This window comes from Parasteatoda tepidariorum, chromosome X1 (genome assembly GCF_043381705.1).
Source record: "Parasteatoda tepidariorum isolate YZ-2023 chromosome X1, CAS_Ptep_4.0, whole genome shotgun sequence".
NCBI classification, from domain to species: Eukaryota; Metazoa; Arthropoda; class Arachnida; order Araneae; family Theridiidae; genus Parasteatoda; species Parasteatoda tepidariorum.
The window spans coordinates 13,581,494-13,603,953 of NC_092214.1; the positions used below are offsets into that span (position 1 = coordinate 13,581,494).

At 29.0% G+C, this 22,460-nt stretch overlaps 1 protein-coding gene across 2 annotated transcripts in view; it reads left to right on the forward strand.

The window, feature by feature from the left end:
• LOC107440566 (3',5'-cyclic-AMP phosphodiesterase 7B) overlaps nt 1-22,460 on the forward strand; it is a 106,045-nt gene that overhangs the window by 55,092 nt on the left and 28,493 nt on the right. The window contains exons 3-5 of one of the 2 annotated variants that reach the window (XM_016053531.3): nt 5,276-5,320; nt 10,883-11,004; nt 16,254-16,413. In XM_016053531.3, the coding sequence (XP_015909017.1) occupies nt 5,276-5,320; nt 10,883-11,004; nt 16,254-16,413 (327 nt within the window). The remainder of the gene's footprint in view (nt 1-5,275; nt 5,321-10,882; nt 11,005-16,253; nt 16,414-22,460) is intronic. The other variant, XM_071187523.1, reaches the window with a different exon arrangement.

Sequence of the window (22,460 nt, forward strand, 5' to 3'; positions counted from 1 at the left end):
AATGTAATAAATATTTCGGACATTCACCAAAGCATATCTGTGATTGTCGACATACACCGGTGAGGGTCCGAATGTACAAGAATGTAATGAAATATTCGATCTTTCCCCGACGTATTTGGTGTTTGTCGACATTCACCGGTGAGGGTCCGAATGTGCAAGAATGTAATGAAATATTCGATCTTTCACCGACGTATTTGGTGTTTGTCGACATTCACCGGTGAAAGTCAACAACCACCGATTTCGGTCTTTCGCCGTGATATATACATATCAAAACCCCTTCCGAAACTATGCATTACTTGATTAATGAGCTATTCGGTTCGGTAAGTAAGATGTAGACATATAAAATTTTCATGATTCAATTCTTCTTTTTTGTAATTTAAACATTATATATTAATTAAATACATTAAACATAATATTAAATAATAATTAAACATATATATATATATAGCTGCAAACTTGTACTGTTGAGAAAAAAAACTTCTTACTAGCAGCAACATTAGATATCTTATTAAATCTTCAGTTGACATATTAAATCAATCTAGTAGACATACTAAATCTTCAATTTAAAATTTCGAAAAAAAAGCATTCCAATCTACCATGACAAATTAATAATTAAAAAATATGCAAATATGATCTATTTGTTAGCTCACTTAGCTCTTAAATTTTTAATTAGTTTAAGTATTAAAAAATATTTTTCATCGAACGTACAAGTTGGCAGGTGTGAAAAAATATAAGCATGTCAGAATTCTTAACACCTCCAAACATACTATAAAATTAAACCACTGTTCGTGAATATGAGAATTGAATAATATGATATAATTAAATAGTTAAGCAGCCTTGACATGAAAAAAGAGGAAATCGATGTAAATCTTGCAATGTATAAGTATATATATTACGAACAGCACATACCTGCCAAGATCAGAGAATTCGCTCACTTCAACAAGGTGCATTAATTCACCTTCATCTTCAGCTGGTTTGAGTTTTCGGGCTCGCTTAATCGAAACAACTTTCATTCCACTTACATTATGCGCTAAAATATAAATCTTGGGAGACGAAATTAGATTTAAATTTAAGAAGACGAAAGATAAATAGATCGCAGGCGTAGCGGACAATGATAAACAGCATCTTAACGGGTTGCGGTTCCGAGTGGTATATCGTAGATTTNAATTCACCTTCATCTTCAGCTGGTTTGAGTTTTCGGGCTCGCTTAATCGAAACAACTTTCATTCCACTTACATTATGCGCTAAGATATGAATCTTGGGAGACGAAATTAGATTTAAATTTAAGAAGACGAAAGATAAATAGATCGCAGGCGTAGCGGACAATGATAAACAGCATCTTAACGGGTTGCGGTTCCGAGTGGTATATCGTAGATTTCAGTATTTAGAGAAAACGATCGATGTCGTGACAAAAACACGATTACAATATTGATATCAAATACTGTCCGGGTGTTGTTCGAATATCTCTAAATTCATATTTTAAATTTATTTTTTTTGAATTATAACAATTTGACGTCATTTTCTGTCCTTTGAATGATTAATTTTGATTTAAGAACACAATAAAGTTTAAAATGAAAAGTATTACAGACTTTTAATGCTAAATGGACGGTAATCGTGCAATATCGTACACAATAGGTTGATTTTCGCCAATATTGACAATGTCGGTCGATGTAGACTAAAGCTGTTAAAATATCCCTGTGCTTCTTGGGTAGTATAACATAATATAAAAACGCAATAACATGATTTTCAATACATAAATTTTACAAATCTTTTACAGTATGGTTATATCCTAAATCCCCCCCCCCTCGACTGAAGTCGTAATCGGTGAAAAATTAGGACTATTAATGCCATCTATTAGGGAAATAGTGAATCCTAAAGTAGGTTTCACAAAATAGAAACGAGCTCACAAATACTGCACGTAGTAGTTGCCTGAACTGGATTCGGACGACAGCGGGTTAATAAGTTTATATATTAAATAATGTGGATTTATTAGATGAATTGATAATTTATTTCTTAATTTCGCTGTCAGTTATTAAACGCAATTAATAAAATTATTGTATTTTTGCCAAATCATTGTTGTTTTTTATGTTCCTAAATTTAAAGAGTGTAGTGTGAATAGAACTGTAGTAAAGAGTGTAGTGTGAATAGTGTAGTGTGTCATATAGAACTATTGCACTACAAAAATTAAATTCCAATTCACTAGTATGTAAGACATGTTATCTCGATTGTATGGTGGGGTACCTTTTCATAGATGAAGGTTGACATTGTCGATGTGACTCTCCCCACATTGGTGATCCGGACGTGATGTGAACACACCTACCTTGACAGAACCCCAATTTTGATTTGAACTTCGATGGATGATTCCCATTAAACAGTAGACTTGCTACTTGTGACTGCGACGTTATCCACCTTCTCACGCTGTTGCTACACAGTCTCGATCACACACAACGTCGGCCGGCATATACTCAACTGGAACACAGGAGCGATCACGACCATAAACTTAATACAGCTCACGATCAGCATTTAAAAGTACGGTGATCTTAATACTGCTCTCCCGGCTTCTCACAAAATAGCAATGAATCATCTAGTAGTATTCCGTTCATCGAATTCTTTCACAGCTATCTGTCTACCACTACAAAAATAAAATTCCAGTTCACTAGTATATAAGACATGTGGTGGGTTACCTTTAGACATGTGGTGGGGTACCTTTTCATAGATGAAGGTTGACATTGTCGATGTGACCCACAAAGAGTAATTACTTATGTTATTTTACTTATTAGGAAAAATATTTGATTTTTGTTTTCTTAAAAAACTTTTGCTGATAGAACAGTGGTTTCCAACCAATCAATGTTATATTTATTTAGATTTTGATTATTTCTTAACATGTTTTTAAAAAAAACTGCAAAAGCATATACAATTTTGATCTAAACTTCCATAAACTAATTGCTCAAGAGAAATAAGTGAATAATATTATAATTATGAGAAAAAGTAGAATATGAATGTACTCCTTGTTTAGGCCTTTAAATGCTTTTGTTAATTCTTGGCGCTTTAATTGACAAAATGCTGGTCATTTTCAACTTTTTTTAATTGAGACTCTTAAAAATAATGGAAAACGTATGGATGACACCTGTGATTGATTTTTTTTTCAAAAAGTTCAAGTTTTAAAAGCAATTTCTTCTCAACAAAGAATTCCGGAAATTCATTTTCAGATAATATGAAGGCGTCTTATGGTTAAGAACCACTGTGATTATTTGGAAAATACGGGAATCGTTTACGGAAAAATAGCGTTTAGTAATTTTTTTAAAAACAATAGCTGAAAAATTTGGATAAGCAAAATGATATTTTGACGGGACTATTTAACACTGTCTAGATTTTTGAAAAGAACTTACTTTTGTTTCAACTGACAGATTTAGATGAAGTTGAAAAATTCTTTTGAACTTTTGTTACTCTCAAATATAAAAAGTGATTGTTTGAAACCTTTTAATACTGTTAGATTTAATCAGCAACGCATTTATAGATTATTTGGGTTTCCTTTACGAAATCATTTAAAATAAAATGCCACTGAAAATGAAAATTGCATTTTAAAAAAATTCGTTTAATTAGGAAATAACCATTTTCAACGTTTAGAGCAATAGTTTTCATTTAAAAAGAAAATTCGTAATTCTTTCATTTATTTTCAACTCATTTAGAACTAACCAATGCGCAAATGTAACTGTTAGACATAATTAATTCCTCTTAATATTTTCATAATTAACTCCTTTATTTATAAAATCGAAGCTGAAGGACGCCATCAAGACAGAAAGTTATGTTGAAACATTTTTGCCATTGGCTTCCCCATTTCAATCGCTGAATATTTCATTTAGACAATTTAATACTTTCAGCCATACTCCAATCGATACTAACATTGTACAAATTAATAATTGATTCCGTAAATCATTCCTTAAAATCAAAATTAATTATTGAATTACATTATTATACAATAAATCATATAATGTTTCCCCACATGGGTAGTTAACCCTAAAGGAACTAACCTATAAACGATATGACTGTACATGTACACCATATTTAAAGGCTTTAAAATAAAATAAATGTTACTTAAGGGCTCCATTCTTACTTTATGTGATCACATAACATCATACAAAGAATTCTTTTTGAATTTAATAATCAAGTTAAAAGGAATTCAAAAATATAGTCAGTCCCCCCCCCCGTAAGAACACAAAACAATATTTGTATTCTATAACAGCACAAGTAAGTTACAAATTTTCTTCTACATGTAAAAATAAAACTTGTTTCAAATATAAACTAGATTTTCATTATTATCAACAAGATTAATACACGATTATTACATTATTATTAACAAGATTTTTCAGAATGGAAGATTAGCTATCGATTCATTACATATCGATTATAAGAGCGATCGATATCGATTATACGAGCGATCGATATCGATTATACGATTTGTTCCAAAGTGCAGTTTTAGAAAATAATCAAAATTCTTACATTTAAGGTGGTGGAAAAAAATTTTAAGATAATTTATTCAAATAATGTACTAAATCCAAGATAAATTTTAAATATACTATCTATGGACATAAAATCAAATGAAATTTATACTTACTGTCAAATTTACTAAAATAATAACAATTACAAATCCTGACACACACACACACACACACAAAATAATAATAATTATAATAAATAAGCAAATAAATAAATTTAAAAATTTACGAAAATCTAAAAACAAATTAACTTATAATACTGAGCTACTTTTTTAAATGACTCATTGCAGAATTGTTTTGTAAGTAAAAAAAAAATGTTTTTCAAATTACTTATTATTCTGACTGAGCATTTTACTCGGAGTAGAGAAAAATATTTTATTTCTGAAAATTAGATTATTAAAAGTATATTTAACGTTTTCCCCGTTGAGTTCGGTAACAAAATCTGTTAATCGTGGACAGGGTGCGTAGCGTTTTTAAAAAGTGCTTATTTCTAATTTGCATTTTGTAGCTTAAAGGCGCTTTTTTTATTCAGGGTTTGTAAAAAGTGCTTAATTTTCTTGTTTTAAAGAGATTTTTCTTTGCCCTGTCGATTGTCGTTATAAATTACAAAAAATGCATCATTTACGCAATTTTCTCTGCAATATTTATCAGAAACTAGTTATTTTTTCATTTTTATCTTAAGTTTTTCGAAAACGTTTTTGAATTTTATTGAATTTTATACTTACTATGATGATTTATGAAATCAAGTATTTAATTTGTGATGTTTCTAAACATTTTAGGTGATGAAGAGAATTTTTCTCAGTCCGAGATCTGCATGCTTCAAAGTAAGTTTCCTTGGTTTCAATAAGCTTTCTTTAACCCATTTTAGGCCAAGCATAGGAGTTTTATAAAACGTGGTATATCGAAATATGCTTACATAACATTCATTAAAACACAAAAAAGATTTCATGTATGAAAAATTACATTTTATATAAGAAATCTGCGTATAGGCATTCACCAAATCATTGAACAAACCATTTTGTTTTTTTATGAAATTTGTTTTATTTGCTTTTTTATTTACTGACTTGATATATATAATTGTAGTTCACTTGTAAGATTAAAGTAGCGGTATCTGATGATACATGTCGTAATTATCTTAAAAACAGCTTATAACAGTCATAAAAACAACATCTTTTATTACAATATTATAGATCTATTGATGGTGAGAATCGTAAATAAAGTTTGTAATAGAAGGATCCATCATAATCCATCATAAAAAAATGAATCTCAAAAGGAATAATTATACATTTTCAAAAAGCTTCATTTGTCAATAACCGTTTTAAGTTAAAAAATTTAAATAGTTTAAAAATTTCTCAACAGGATATTCAAATTTAATAATGTATGGATATCTTGAGAACCCTTGAAAACCGTAGAAATTAACGAAAAATATATGTTAATAAAATAATATTTCTTGAAATGATACGTTTGCGCACCGAAATAATAAAAACATATTTCGAAGATTTCTTTCATATTTTGCAATATTTTACTCTTTATCAGCGTTTAAAGTATTCACCTTTTTAAATAAACTTCTTTTAAGAATATCAAATTTGGGTTTGATTGGGGAATTCGTTTATAAAGTTTAAAAAAAAGGATCTGTCTTTAAAAAATGAAAACAATTTATCTGAATGATCGCTTATAAAAAGTCTTAAAAACAATTTAAAGATAAATGCGAAGAAATTTGTCAAAAAATCGCTTCAAATTTGTTTTATTTAATTCCTATCTGTTTCAATCCTCGATTTTACATGTTAACTTTTTTACTGGAAAAACTGCCTCATAAAAATTTTTTTGACCCCTTACAAAAAAATATTAAAAATTTTGGAGAAATGGTCTTAATAGATACTCCCAAATAAAGGACGCCTTTAATGAGAGGATATTCCAGCCATCTTATATTACAATATCTATCGATAGTGAGTTTGTAAGATTATAGTAGCGGTATCTGATGATACATGTCGTAATTATCTTAAAAACAGCTTATAACAGTCATAAAAACAACATCTTTTATTACAATATTATAGATCTATTGATGGTGAGAATCGTAAATAAAGTTTGTAATAAAAGGAATTAATCAGCGAGATTATAATAGCGGTATTTGATGATAAATGCAGCTGATCGTAATTGAAGAACATGTTGAGCGACATTTTATGGATTTTCCATTTTACGAATATCTGTTCAGAATTATGCATGTAACTCACCTGTTTGGCAGAATGACCGATTTTTAAAAAAATTAATCATACAATATTCTTAAACATACGGATATCAATGTTTTTAAAATGTCAATTAACATTCACTAATTTTTTTAAATATAGAAAAAAAATATCATGATATATATAGAACTTCTTGAATCTGTATAATAGTTATAATCTCTTCCAGATGCTCTACTTTTTTTTCCTGTCTCGAAACTTTCTTCCTTAGAAGACTTAATCAAATTTGATTATTTGCCCGACAACTCTGTATGTAGAAGAATTAAATGAATTTAGTTTCAATATAAAATCTTCATACATTTTAAAAACAACGTAAAAAACACACACGCAAAGGATATCATATGAAAAGTTCTATGTTCAAATTCAAAAATCTTGGAAAATCATAATTCATAGAAATTCCATTTTCAAAAGAGATAAAAAAGGAAATCTTAGCGTCAGAAAAAAATGCTGTTGCCTAGAGATGTTTTTCTGTTAACTAATAAAAGATCCGAGCTAACTGAAAATCATGAATGAAAAAGATTTTTATTGTGGTTGTTTAGCAACGGAGTTTTCACTTGTATATCCTTCGTTTAATCAGGGCTAAAGAGAATAGAAGGTCTAGTTCACTCCGCTCTTAGAGCTGAAGCTACGATTTCCCTCCTCATGACGTCGCTGTGTCCACAGATCTCGGAGATCGCAAGCAAAGATATTATGATAACTTTGCATCTTTCTCTTTGTAAAAATAAGTTAGACTTTTTCTGGTTATTAGCCTTCAAACTTTACGTAATTAACACATTATTTCCGTTCATAAACATAGTTCAAAAAAAACTTTCTTGGTTATTATATTAAAAAAATACCATTTTAAACTTATAAAAATGTTTTGCTAGTTGGTGAAAATGACACGATAAATACTTTATTTTAAAAAGTTCAGTTTTAACTTTAACTATTAAGAAAAATGAAGGCATATATCGACACTTTTTTTATCTACATATTCTTTTATAAAGATAAGTTAAGTTAAATTTAGAATCCCTGATTTTAAAATATGTCGTTAATAGCAATTTGTTCATACTTAATCATTAGGAAACATCAACCTTAAACGCTAATTACTGAAACAAAATAATAATTTAGGTTCATAATGACATTAGAAATTTTACAATTGTTTATAGACATTTAAATTTACGATGATATAATTTATAGATATTTAAATTGAAGAGAATATAATTTTTAAAAAAAATCATAAATATTTAGAATAACTACATTAAAAAATATGTTATGAAATTAGGAGAATTTCAACTATATACTATATATTTTATTTATACTTTTTACTTACATTTTAATTTTCTTTGACTTTATCTATTTTTTAATTCTTTTCACCTGCCTTTCTTTATGAAGTAACGAGGCGGTTTCTATTTAGATAATGAATTTTTATAAAAGTTCTTTACGACAGAATAAACGTATTGCTGTTTTATATTAACTGTGTCATTTCGGAATCCATTCTTTACATAGTTGTTCATTTACTTTAGGGAACACGCGAAAAATTATACTTTTTCCTTTTGTTTTTATATCAGAATTTTTGCAAGTTGCAATCGCGCAAACTGGCATTTCGATAATAGTTTTAAATTCTTGTAAATTCACTGCAAAAACTGAGGAAAGTCATTATAGAAAATAACAAATGTCTTAGAATATCTCGCAAAAAGAAATGCTCCAATATTAGTTAGAGCTAGTAAGGCCGAACGCTCCGTTCTTGAAGTAAAAGTGCGAGCTTTGCGCCAAAGTGACGTCACTAGAGAAAATCGGAGGATTGGTTCGGCGAGAGCTACTTCGAAGGAGTGAACCAGCCCTTCTATTCTCTTTAGCCCTGACTATTAATATGGTTTCGGACAGGAGATTTATTTTCATTCATAACAGAAAAAAATTGCTCGCACTGATAAGTACTTCCTAACATGGAAATAATTTCATATGCAAATTTTCGAGTATTTTCAAACCTTGCTGGTAAATATTTGTAAAATTCAGTTACACCCACTTCAATGAATTTTGTCTTCAAATTTGAGTCGCACTGAATCTCAATGACTTCCATTTGCATATTACTGGGTACTGAGTCTATATTTATTGAGAAAATCGAAGAAAACAAACAAAATTTGTCTTCCAAAGAATTAAAATCTCTAAACCTTGTTTCAAATTCTGTTCTAAGATTTTTTTCTGCCTATTTTTAATAAGATGCAGTATCCCTGAAATGGCAGGTGCCGCAAGCCAATTAGAATTTTACATTTTCGCGTGTACAATTTAAAATGATCCGTATAGTTTATAAATAAAGTATATTATAATTTTATATACTAGTTTCCTTTCTAATTCACATTTCTATTTTATTTCTACTTTGCGTTGGATATATTGACTGGGTCGCAAAAATGTTCATCTCGGGCCGCATGTGGCCCACGGGCCGCTAGTTTGACACCCCTGGTGTACGGTATCTAATTGCCAATTAGTAATATCTCTTTTGTACATTTACGAAGTTTTCACGTTAACAATCCATCTTGTTTAAACTAGTTGAATAAGGATGCATTGGCACTTGTTTACATTACTAGAGTTCCTTTTCAATGGTTAACCTATCAGTTTTGTGTAACTGAGGGGACATTTAGGTTTGTCCTCTCTGTTACGTCCGCTCTGTTACATGAGAAACTAAAATTTGTATTTTTTTTTTNTTTTTTTTTTTTTTTTTTTTTTTTTTTTTTTTTTTTTTTTTTTTTTTTTTTTGTCAAAAATATAACATAACATGATTGTACGAATGGACTTAATTGTAAAAACCAAATATTACGTTAAAAGGTTTTTTGTGTAACGAATAAAATGAACTTAAATGAATAATTGTAGCGGAGGGGACAAATATATATTTCAGATAATTTTTGACTTAAAAAATAAAAATAAAATTTTTTTAAGGGTAGTCACTGCATAATTAGATTCAGGAACCATTTATTTTACAATATAAATCAATCTATATGTAAAATCGCAATATTTTTAATAACTTATTCTTCGTTAAAATAGACAGTTTTTTTGGTAGAATAAGTCAAAATCATGAATACTCTCTATTCATGATAAATTTTACTATTACCCTGTATAACTCTAAAAAATAACTTTTAAATTCATAAATTGCAACAAATTTACTTTAAAATGATATCAAATACAAGGATATTGCTTAAACTTTAAAAATTCACTACTGGTTTCAGTTGGCATGGAATTCAACATATATATATTACCGTTAAAGTATGAAATCCGTTATTTTATAGAATACCTAGTTATTCCATGAAATAACTGATCGTGTCCGTTAAAGTGTAAAACTCTCTTGTATTTCATGGTTTAACTAGTTATTTCATAGAATAACGATATGCAGCCCGTTAAAGTGTAAAATAATCTTTATCATGTATCTCGCACGACAAATACAATGTTCTTTGTAATTCCAAGTAATGTAAAAAATGCTCGTGTAAAACCCAGTGTGTCAACAAATTTTTTTTTTGTTTTAGAAATAATGTTCTTTGTAATTCCAAGTGTCATTTTAGTAATCCTTGTTGTAACAAATGATTTTATGGTACGTTTCCATAAATACCATTTATACGCTGCATAAATTAGATAAATTGCCTCTTTTTCATTTTAATTGTCTCTCATTAGTTAAATTTAAAGCATACCTAGTTATTTCATAGAATAACTAGTTAAAGTGTCAAATTAATAACATATTACACACTTTAACTGAGACGATCAGTTATTTCATGGAATAACTAGGTATTCTATGAAATAACTGCATTATATACTTTAACGGTAACACATATACTGTTCTCAAGAATTTCTTTCCCACTATATTTATGTGGACTCGTATTCCAATCTTCCTGTTTTTTAATTTGTTTCCCTTGCGTCAAAAGTAGGGCATAACATTTTGAATTGAAAAAAATAATTTAATTTTTAATAATTTTTTCCTTCATTATGTGTGACCTAGCAAAAAGCATCATTATTCAAAGTAGTGTAAAATTGCAAAGATTATTTGTGCTGTTTTTCCATGTAATAGCAATAATCTTAAGACAAAGTGAACTGTCAGAATACGTTTTCTAATAAGGGCTATTCTATTTCTGATGATTTCTTTAAGGAAATCAATATTGTTAAACATAATTCATTCTCATGTTTCAGGTATAAAATATAACGTAGCTTATGCAGACAGGGCAGCTGTTGGATATAGATCTCGGCAACCTGTTATCACTAGGATAATTGATCGCAGTTTACTAGATGATACTTACTCTGGTGTTACTGAGGTAAATTATTTAAAAATAGCACTGTTGTATGTATTATTTTGAATATGAATGAAGTTTCGGTTCAAAAAAATACTGTTTTGATATTAACTCAGTGTTGGGTAGATTATACTGCTTTGGAACAAACTAATATAACAAATGAAATGGGATTTTACTTTGTTGGCGACAATACCAGTCAAGAGTATTTTGTATAAATTTACAAGAGTATTTTGGTTGTACAAGAGTATTTTGTATATTTTGTATAATGTTAAAAACTTTATATGTAATGTTATTTTTCAATGGTTTTTTTTAAGTTGCTATTAGTTATTTCCATATATTTTTAAAAAATCTTAGTATTTTTAATACAATATTATTATAACACGGAAAATTCGAACATGGGTTTCTTAAACTATTTACTGTTTATCAACTTTGTTTCTAATTTTTTGTAAGTTAAAAAAGAGCTTACAAAACCATTTATGATTTAACATTCATAAAATCTCTTATAATTAACTAAATATAACTGTCCTAAAACTAAAAATATACTGAACTGAATCCCAACTGAATGTTGAATCTTATTTAGAACTGTAATGCGATAGTTTTATTTTAAATCATTTTAGACCCCATACAATTTCCTTTATTAAAATATAATTCGCATTTATGATACTCAATAAAATATTTATGTATTTTTATTTTCATTTAAGAACATTAGAGTTCATTTGTTTTAAAATAAACTTTTGTGTTACGTGATATGATAAAAAGACCGTCACTTTCCTCCCATTATTATATTTGTTTCGACAAATCTGTTTTTTGATAAGAAGGAAATATTTTATTTTTGAAATGTAACAGCTTGGTATTTTTCAGTTTTAAATTAATTTTAACATTTATTGAATTTAATTTTATGCAAATATATTGCTATGTTGACTTATGAAAGGAAGAAAAAAAAGAATTTAATAAAAAATTTTAATTACTTAAAAGGATTTAATTTCATGCAAATATTTTACTAAGTTGACTCATAAAAGAATTGTGTCGGAAACTAAGATATTTATGTTAAAATTATCATAATTGCCATCAGCGTGTCTAGGTTACTCGGGCATGCGGCCCTTTATTCAAGAAAGGGTTGTGAACCCCTACTTTATATATTATTATAATTTAAATTAAAATATATAAATTAAAATAAAATGAATGATTATAAATATCCAAATATATCTTCATTGTATTTTCGTTCCACATTAAAATTTTAAAAAGTATGGAAATAAAATGAAATAATTTGCGTTAAAAAGGAAATATTTAATAAAAAAAAACTATGTGCTGTTAATAATGAAATATGAAAAAAATACATGAAAAAGTAAAATATTAAATAAAAGGAAATATTTTTTAAAAAAACTGTTATTTTTATGAAAAAAGTACTTGATTATACAAAAAACCAATACTAAATAAATAAAAAATACATTCATTCCAAGTCTGTTTTGTCGGAGAATCAAAGTTAAATAATTCCCTTTGATTCGAATTAACGTTTTTTATTTTGTTGTTTTCATCATCAGAATTGGTTAAAAAGTAAATGATATTTGTATTTATAGGTTTTCATATGATGAGACAATGCCTTGCAAAACAAATTCATCACAGTCTTGATTTTTACCCCTGCCTTAGCACACTTCCATAGAAATCGACTGACGAACTTTTATTGCATTATGAGTGCTGACATATAGTCTTCTAATAAGGTTCGCACTTGAGCTTTAAATGATTTGTTTATTCCAATATCCAGAGGTTGCAGTTTTTTTATTTTGTCAATGATGGATTGTTTTGCTGAAATAGTTTTACATTCAGCTCGTATCGCCTCCATAGATAAAAGAAGGCTCCATACTGAAAACAACCACGATGTCATGACCTTGTGGTTCTCCCTTTTTTTCAGTCACCTGAACCTTTATTCCTTTTGGAAAATTCTTTTTCAGCATTGTCTTCTGCTTGAAAATAACAAGGCGAGCTGGGGGGGGGACACGCCATAGCTATGATGAAAGCTGTCTCCTTGTTGTAATGTCCACTGAACTCACCTCACAATTCCAATCGGGGGGGGGGGGCAATTGAAACTTGGGATTACTTCATCCATGTTTATAATATTTTTTCCATTAATTTATTTTCTGTTATCATAGTTTTTATAAAATTTAGAAATTCTACGCATTTTTTTCCAATCCGAGGGTAAGCTCCCTCAAATTGAAGCGCCTCATAAATTCCTTCTCCATGATTGGCTGCCAGTGAATTGGATAGTCCTTTTTTTCTGCTAAAAGGCGGACTTTAATCAATATCCCCTTTTCTCTCTTGCTGAGAATCTAGCGATTTAATTCCAATTCAGACCATGTAGGTTAGCCTCTCCTCTCAGAACGTCTCCTTTTGTCTCTAAAATATTTTCTTTGGATTTTCTCCAAAAATGAATATAAGATTCGTTAAAATATCAGGTTGAGTAAAAAGTTTTCCGCCAAAAGGAAATACCTCCGTGCCAGCAGCAGCCATTGCCGTGGTGGTTAACTTTTTTTGAACGGGCTTTTGTATTTTAAAGCAGAAAGTTAGAACTACACAACTGTGTAATTTGTTTGTCAAAACTTTATCATCTTGTGTACCAAAAATTTTTTTAAAATGGAGCTATCACGTTAACAGATCAGACCCATTATGTACTATGAGTTCCGAAATAAACTAAGTGTAACTGAATGCCACAAGAAAATGTGTGAAAGTTTAGGTTTCAATACTGTTTCTTATGAGGATACAGTAAAAGTTTGGTTTCGAAAGTTTAATACTGGGAATTTCAACATTGAAGATGAACCACGTTCTGGCCGCCCTATTGAGGTTGATTGTGACCAGTTAAAGCAAATTATTGTTCAAGACAGAAATTTTTCAACACGAACTATTGCGTTAGAGCTTGACATTTGCCAAAAAACAATAGCAAATACTCTCAAACGCATAAATCTAACAGTTAAGTTTAACCGTTGAGTGACTCGCGAATTGACTGCTGAAGACAAGAGCAAGAGAAAAGCGGCCTGTTTGGTTCTGCTCAGAGATCAAAGAAAAGAGGACGTTCTGGACAGAATTGTGACCTGTGATGAAAAATGGGTATACTACAACAATACTAGCCGTAGAGGAGGGTGGTCAGCATCCGGGGAATCAGCAAGTTCGGTTGCAAGACGAACGCTAACTAACAAGAAGGTCCTTCTCCGTATCTGGTGGGATTGTCGTGGAATTATCTACAAGGAGTACCTTAAAAGCGGGTAGGCTATCAACAGTACAATATACAGCAATATGCTAATCAAAGTTAGCGATGCGATTCGCGAAAAACGAGAAAACGAGCTCAGAAGGAAGGTGATTCTCTTTCATCAAGATAACGCTTGGCCACATGTTAGTGCAATGACCGGCATGACGCTCCACACGTTAGAGTGGGATTTGATGCAACATCCACCATACAGCACAGACATGGCGCCTTCGGATTACTATCTGTTTTCAAATCTGCAGCTGCATCTTGATGGCACAATCTTCCGTTCAAATGACGAGGTCATAAATGAGGTCGATTGCTTTCTCTACTCGCGCACCCCCCAGTTCTTCGCAGAAGGGAATGAAAAGTTGCCAAAACGTTGGCAGACTATTGTTGATTTGAATGGAGATAACTATTCTCATTAGCTTTGCTGATTTTGTATGTGTTTGTCATTTTTCAGGATTTTTTTTTTTTTGGCGGAAAACTTTTTACTTAACCCGATATATTCCGGATGCTCGATTTCCTTTCTCTTTTTTGATGTCTGTAAATATAAAAGTTTTTTTGAACATTTCGATTGATGCAAAGAAAATTTTATTTCAACGAAATTGACTACTTCGTAAATGTTGATCTTAGTCAGAGGAGGGTTGTTAGGTGACTTTCTTATTTCTCTGTTTGCCTGCCAGGTGGTCGAGCGGTTAGCGTGCCTGACTGTGAAGCCAATGGTTGCGGGTATGAATCCCGCTCAGGACATGTATGTTTCTCTATGTGTCTTGTCCTCTGTTGTGTACAATGTGAGAATGTGGCCCACCTTATGAAGGGGTATATGTGGTAAAGTGGCGGGGGTAATGTTGCTCGCCTCTGTGACTCTGGTCACAAGGTGCTCACCAGGCAAAGCAAAATAAGCAATACTTCTGGCATCTTCCGTGGCGAAGAACGATAAGTTTAATGTTTGTCATTAAAAGAATATTATTACTCTGTAACATGACGTCACAATGAAAATAGAACATTTTTACACTTGTTCTAAAAATAAGGAACTCTGACGCAGAGAGAGAAAAGCAAGAAAGCTGCTTCAAAATGAATTGAAGAGTGTAAAAAAAACCTTGGTTTTAGTGAAACCTTGTTTTAATTCATAATTCTTAACTTTTGTTGTAATTTTTTACTGAAGTGTTTGATAGATTCCGGTAAAGGCTAAATTAAAACATAATAAAATACAATCTGGATACTGTATTTATTCACTTTCTTATGCTAATCGAATAAAAATGTTTTATTTTTTCATAATCGTCTGCCAGTCCTTTCAGTTTAAGGTTTTTCTATTTCTTTATTTTTTTTATTGCACTTAATGTTTTCGTCTAAGACAATTTATTTTTAAACGTTTCAGCTGTTTTTAAGACTTTTTTTAATTAGGACCCTCGAAAGGCCCATTCTCACGGCATCTCCAATCGCTGTTGAGTGAAAAGAAGAACCTGAATGGTGAGTTTTTCGCAGGAAAATACATTTCACTAATCAGGTTCTCATTTTCCTTTCGCAGTGATCAGATGTGCTTGAATCACATGTTGTGAGACTTATTAACTAATTCATTCTTCGCAAAGAGTGAAGAAAGATTGATTTTGTTTTCTTTTGCAGGTAAATTAAACGGAAATTGTTTGACAATAACATTAAAGGTTTTAGTGTAGTGGGTGAAAAACATTCAAAACATTATCCGCACCAGGCCATAAGCAGCATAGTTTGATCGAAACACTTTTTGCAGGTAATCGACAGATAATATGCCGAAAATTACAGATTAAACAAACAAAGGCTTTCCTGCCAATTTCAGGTGCCTCCAAAGGTTCTTTCATAATTTAATTTTACATTTTGAACCACACACACTTAGTTTCCATAATTTATTCTAAAAAAATATGAAATATTATGAATGATTTAAATGCATGGCTAATCTTTTTTTTTTGTGCTGTGTCAAATTTTTTAAAATATATAAGCATAAATTTATGACTTTTTTTTTCATTATATAATCAGTGGCAATTATATCAAAAATATCTTACAGGTCCTACTCTCCAAATGTAATAGTTGGTCTTTTAATACTTTTAATCTTGATGTTTCAACTGGCGGACGTTCCCTGTCCAATTTGTTAGTTCATCTTTTTCAACAATATGGATTTGTTCATCATTTTAGATTAGATATTGTAAAAGTCTGGCATTGTTTTAGTAAGCATACTTTAATTTCTCTTTTAAACAATAATATTAAATGGTATATACAATTCCATATCACATGTAATTCCAAGCAGAAATTATAGCGTGTTCCATAACTCCAGTTTTTTTTATTAATATGAACAAATCTATTTCTATTTTGAATGCTAATTAAAAAATAACCATCAAATTAACATGATGTTAGGTTGCAGAAAAAAGCTATAAAGGAGAAATGTAAATAGAACATGCACATCATGATAATTTATAATTTTTGTGCTGAGAATGAAATCGTGACTAAAGGGTGAATCAAGAGAAAAATTTTCTACCATCCATTTCTCCTTGTTGTTTCAATAGAACAAAATCAATTCAGGAATTTTAAAGTCAAAAATTTTAAAATATGGTGGTTTACTGCATTGCTTTTGGTTGTACAAAAAATTTGCTAAAGAAGGACCTTATATATTTCATAGGTAAATTAATTTATTCCTTTTCAGAATTATATTTGTTTTATTCACTATATAAATGAACTTTTACTAGAAAGTGCATTATTTCCTTAAAATATCATATGAATCGAGATTAATCTATTTTATTCAGTCTAATTTCCAAATTTATGCTTTTAAAACAATCTACTAACAAAAATAAACAAATAGAAACACAACTTAGCCATAAACTGATGATTATATGGAATTATTCATTATTAATACAACATTTTTTTTAAATTTTACTGCTCAAATATAGTAGGCAAACTTTTGGCGACATTGTTTCTTTATTTCTTCTTTTATTTATGTTGTATTCTCTACGATGCTTTAGAAAGAATAAATTCTTCAATATTTTTCAGTTTTACCAGCTTGTTTTGAATTAATATACACTCATGGACCAAAAAAATTAGCGCACCAAGAAGGAGTCGTCAAAATGAAACGAAATTTTACATACGTAATGACTACTTTGACATAAGTAAATGATTAGAAAAGCAAGGAAAAACGATAATCTTTGATTTTCTAATCATTTACTTACATCAAAGTAGTCATTACGTATGTAAAATTTCGTTTTATTTTGACGACTCCTTCTTGGTGCGCTAATTTTTTTGTCCATGAGTGTAGTTGATAAAATACATTTACTCACAGAAAAGAGAGGTTATGAAAAATTATTACAAAAATATTTGATAAATAATAGGACAAGGTCTTTTAATACTTAGTTCTGAATTTTTTGGTGATATTGTTTGATATTTTTAAATGGAAATCTTCTGTTCTTTTATAATTGTAATAATAATACATGAAAGAAATTGAGAATATAAGCAGTGGTATTAAAGCTGGTTAATTTTATCACAGGTGAAAAGTTGAAATAAAATTGGAAAGTTTGAAAGAGTGAAGGAAATTTTTTAAAAAGTTTTTTAAGGTGATGCAGCTCATTTTTATTCGTAATTTCTATTTCATTTTTCTTCTCCTTGACATTACTAAAATCATTTATTCTAAACTTTCATAAGATGCAGTACTATTGTTAAATATATGTTAGATTAAAATTTAAGCACGGTTTTTATATACTTCAGTATTGATTAATCTGAAAAATGATTTTTCTGAAAATTACTGAATCCAATTGTAATAAGTTTAATCAAAATATACATTTTTTACAATATTCAAAAATTTAAATTTTCTATAATTTTGTAATTGAGTTTTCTCTCCCCAAAATTGGCAAAAGTATGTGACAGAGGGGACTCAGATGTTTGGGATGAAGAGAGCTGGGGAAATGTAATAGCGGGCTTGCTCTATTTGTATTACGGCTCTATGAAGAAAACCAATTTAATAAAAATGTGTTGGAATTTCTATTGGAATTCATTATCTATTTATAAAAATATAAATCCATATTTTAAGCTAATTTTGATGTAAATACAAGTAAAAATTATTATTTGGTAAGAAGTTGAGTCTTTCCACAAAAAAACTATCTTAAATTTTTTTTCTTTAATGTAAATTATGTTTACATTTTAATGACGAGTCGTGACTTTTTTTTAAATTTTTTTTAAGGAAATAAAAAATCGATTAATTTGTTTAAGGCATTTTAAATCAATTTTTTTTATATTTAAATAAGATATTTTTTAGGATACTTTACTTAAGTTTATAAATAATTAAATTTTAAGAGCATGTAATTATAATTGAAATATAATTAAAACTAAACAATAACAATCCATTTCAAACTATATCACTGTATTAAAAATTGCTTCATAGCTACATACGCATGCGAATGCATGATTCAAATTTATAAAAAATGAATGGGAATATGTCTTTATTAACTACTGAAAAACAGGCTGAAATAATATTATAGCTGTATGTCCTACCTTAACTGCAGGTTCGATAATCTCTCTGTATAGAATAACTATACCAGCTGAATACTCATTCTTAGTTAGAGGTCAAAAAGTAAATTATCAATGAATTTGTATTTATCAACATTATGAAGTTTTTAACTATTGGTATTTAGCGCGCACACATTAAACTGAGAAAATTTAAAAATATTTGAATTTTTTATTTATTACTTGTTGCCTTTCCCAAATTCTTTACGTCATTAAATTAAACAACACACGAATTTAGAAATTTGTTGCATCAAAATATTTACTTGTATATATTTACTGGTATTCAGAATCATTTGGCATGAGACTATTACTTGAGGGCAACTCATGATACTCAAAATTTATCTCAATCAAGCAATTTCCTGCAGTATTTATTACTTTCAGGCAGCGCTAAAAAGCTATTAACAGTTTGATTTTAAATCCCTATAATAGTATATTTTTTACCTATTAAAACAACACTTATTATCAAAATACTAGTATAGTAACAATTACAAAAATTAATTAAAGTACCCTTGGCATCAATAATAGTATGGCAATTTTTAAAGTACCTTTTCTTCATTAATCTTTGGTTCCTTAAGAATACTAATTCACTGACATGCACTCATATTATCCATGTTGATTCTTGAGCTCACTTGACTTAATGAATAAAACAAAAAATTTAATATTAAAGAGCGCGCAAATAACTCCTTTCTTCATTAACTCTAGAAAACTAAATTTTAATCAGTGTTAATCTGTAACTAATCATTTGAGTAATAGACTCGGAACTAAAAACAAGTATATTTTTACATCTCCTGTATTTATTTCATACAAATTAATGTAACTTAAAAAAAAAAAATATTTATTTTAATCGCACTAAATATTTGATTGTTAGACAATGATTACAGTAAATCTCGAAAATTATTAAGCGTACAGATGGACCTATCACTTTCTGAACTCATTTTACTAGTTATAAAGGTAATGTGAGGGCAACAGGAAAATTTTGATTTTGAAAAACTGTTTAGGGTTTGTAGTTCATTAGACATATACTTAGTTAGAAGGTAGTAGGATTTAAAAGAGCTAGATTAAAAGAGTCTGCAGATCTGGCAACCATCATTGATGTTATCTTTTAAATATTAGACAAAACAGTATAATCATAAGTTTATTTATAACAATGCCTAGTGTTAAACGAATGAGAAAACTATTTTTTAAAAAGTACTAACTTAAGTACTAACTTAATGGACTTTTTAAACGAATTTCAGAATCTGGAGATAAATCTGCTCCTTGTAACCATTGTCTAAATTTCAGAACCATAGCCCAAACCATTCTGGAGTTATAAAAAAAAGAGAGACATAAACTCTTAATTTTTTTTAAATTTTAAATTGCAATAATTTCCTTTTAACATAGTAAATACTTAGAGGTACAAAAAATGTAATATTAAAATAAAATATGTTTGAAGAATGTGTTTTAAATTAGGATTTAGTAGAATTTCCATTACCATCAAGTTTTTGAAAAGCAATCCATATCCAATAATTATTTTTTTTACAGAGATAGATAGATATAAATACAGAAAACACTGCAATAAATTTTTATTGCATTCTTAATTTGCATTTTGAAAAATTCAAAAGAAATTAAGATTTTTCTAATATAATTTATTGCATAACAAGTACCTACAAATGTAATTTTGCTACTTGAAATTTAACTCAGCCATAAGTTTTTAAAATTTGAATATCAATAAAAAATTTTAACAATCTTAATTTAAAATGCTTTGTAAATTTGAATTGAATAATCAATAATTTCTTTAAAAAATCATTTGATTTAAATCAATGATTTTATCTGAAAAAGCCTGCTTGATTTAAATCAATGATTTTATCTGAGAAAAACTTGCTTGATTTAAATCAACAAATCCAGGCCAAAACCAAAACTTAATTATGTAGGAACAAATACGTACCTAACGATTTTAATTTTTATTTTTTTGAAAATTATATTTTATCAATAACAATAAAGTGAAGAGTTTGTATGTGTGTGTCTTTTCTATATCTCCAAAACAGTTGTTTATACTATTATCCTGAAATTTAAACAGCCACTGCAAGGGGAAAGTCTCCCCCCCCAACCCTAAAATTCATTCAAAAACCTCAAGATCGCATGAGAGAAATGTTTTGAAAAATGGGGTTTTCATATTGGTTTAGTTCAAGCCATTGCAATAAATTAAACTATAGATAATTCTGCTTTTTTTTTCTTCATAAATTTAAAAGATATTAACCTGTGATATTTGCAAGATTTAGATCAAAAATAAAGTTTATTGCTCATTCATCAATAGTTAAAAATTTTTGCATATACATATACTTCAAATGAATGTACAGGTACAGTGCTAAAAAAATAATAAATGGACCCACTGGAATAATTTTTTACCTGAAGTTCGGATCTTCTTGTTCTAGGACTCATTCCTAATGGTTCGAAAGAGTGACGTCATATATACTAATTAATTAGTGGAAACGATATTTTAAGATAGGAAATTAGACATAAAAACGTACTTTCTCTGATTAGACATAGCTTTTTTCGACTGATTTGGATTTCTGACCCCCAAAATATAGTAGCTTCAATCTGGAAATATTGTTTTAGCAGTTTTTCAGGAGCACGTTTGAAAGTTTGGACCCTTTAATGTAAACTTTAGTTTCTGCGTATTTCACTATGTCCCAATTTTTTTTTAAGCGAATTGAAAAATTTTTGCATACAATTCCAATCATATCAATTCCGATTTGTTTTTCTAAAGATAATTTCGTGCATAATATAATTTTTAATAAACATTTATTATTACTTTATTTAATGAAATTCGAAAAACTTAAGATATCTAAGGTATACAATTTTTTCATCATTTGAAAGAATGCAATTTTAAATGTCTAAATACAAAATTTAAGCAAAATCGGTCAAAGAGAAGGAAAAAACTCATATTTTTCGAAATTTGGTCTCCTAACCCTTTAATTTTTTGAGAATTAAAATTCGCAACTATAAAAGCAAGAGCAAATTTAAATCATAGAGGGAAGAATGTTTCGCGTTAATATGTGGTGAACAATAATTAATTAACTGCGTGAAAGGTTATTCGTTGCAGGCGTATGCCTATATATAAAAAGCTTTTGCAGGGCGAAGCATAAATCTTGATGGAAAGTCTACTTTCAGCTCTGCAGAGAAACGAAAACATAGGCAGACAAACAGCAGCCATATGTGGCAATTTTTTTTCTATAACGTAACTTAGTAAATATTCGTTTCTCGGACGCAAGTTTAAAATTTGTAAATTTAAAAATCATTACAAATTTTAGCTATATTGTTTAAATTTTACATTTTAAGACGATGGACTCACTCTTTTTCTCAAATGGAGAAATTAGCATTTTGCCGAACATAGATGTTCACTTTAAAAAGAAAAGGGAGTCATAAAGAGAAATTTTAAAAGTCTCTTCTATATTTATAATACATATTAACATTAAGTCCCGTGACTAAAATAGCCTTTTTCTGCCAGGCCAGTATAATTATGCTATGTAACAATTAAAAAAACTGAGTTTTATAATTTAATAGGCATAACTATTTCGAAGTTCATTCAAAACGGGACATGATATTTACAGATAGAATACGTGGATGCAAAAAATGTACTTATAACTTTATTTGCAAGACATTTAAATGATTCAAAAGTCAGTCGATGCATATAAAAATGGCATTTTCTTACTATGTTACATGTGCATGAAATTTCAAATTTTTACTG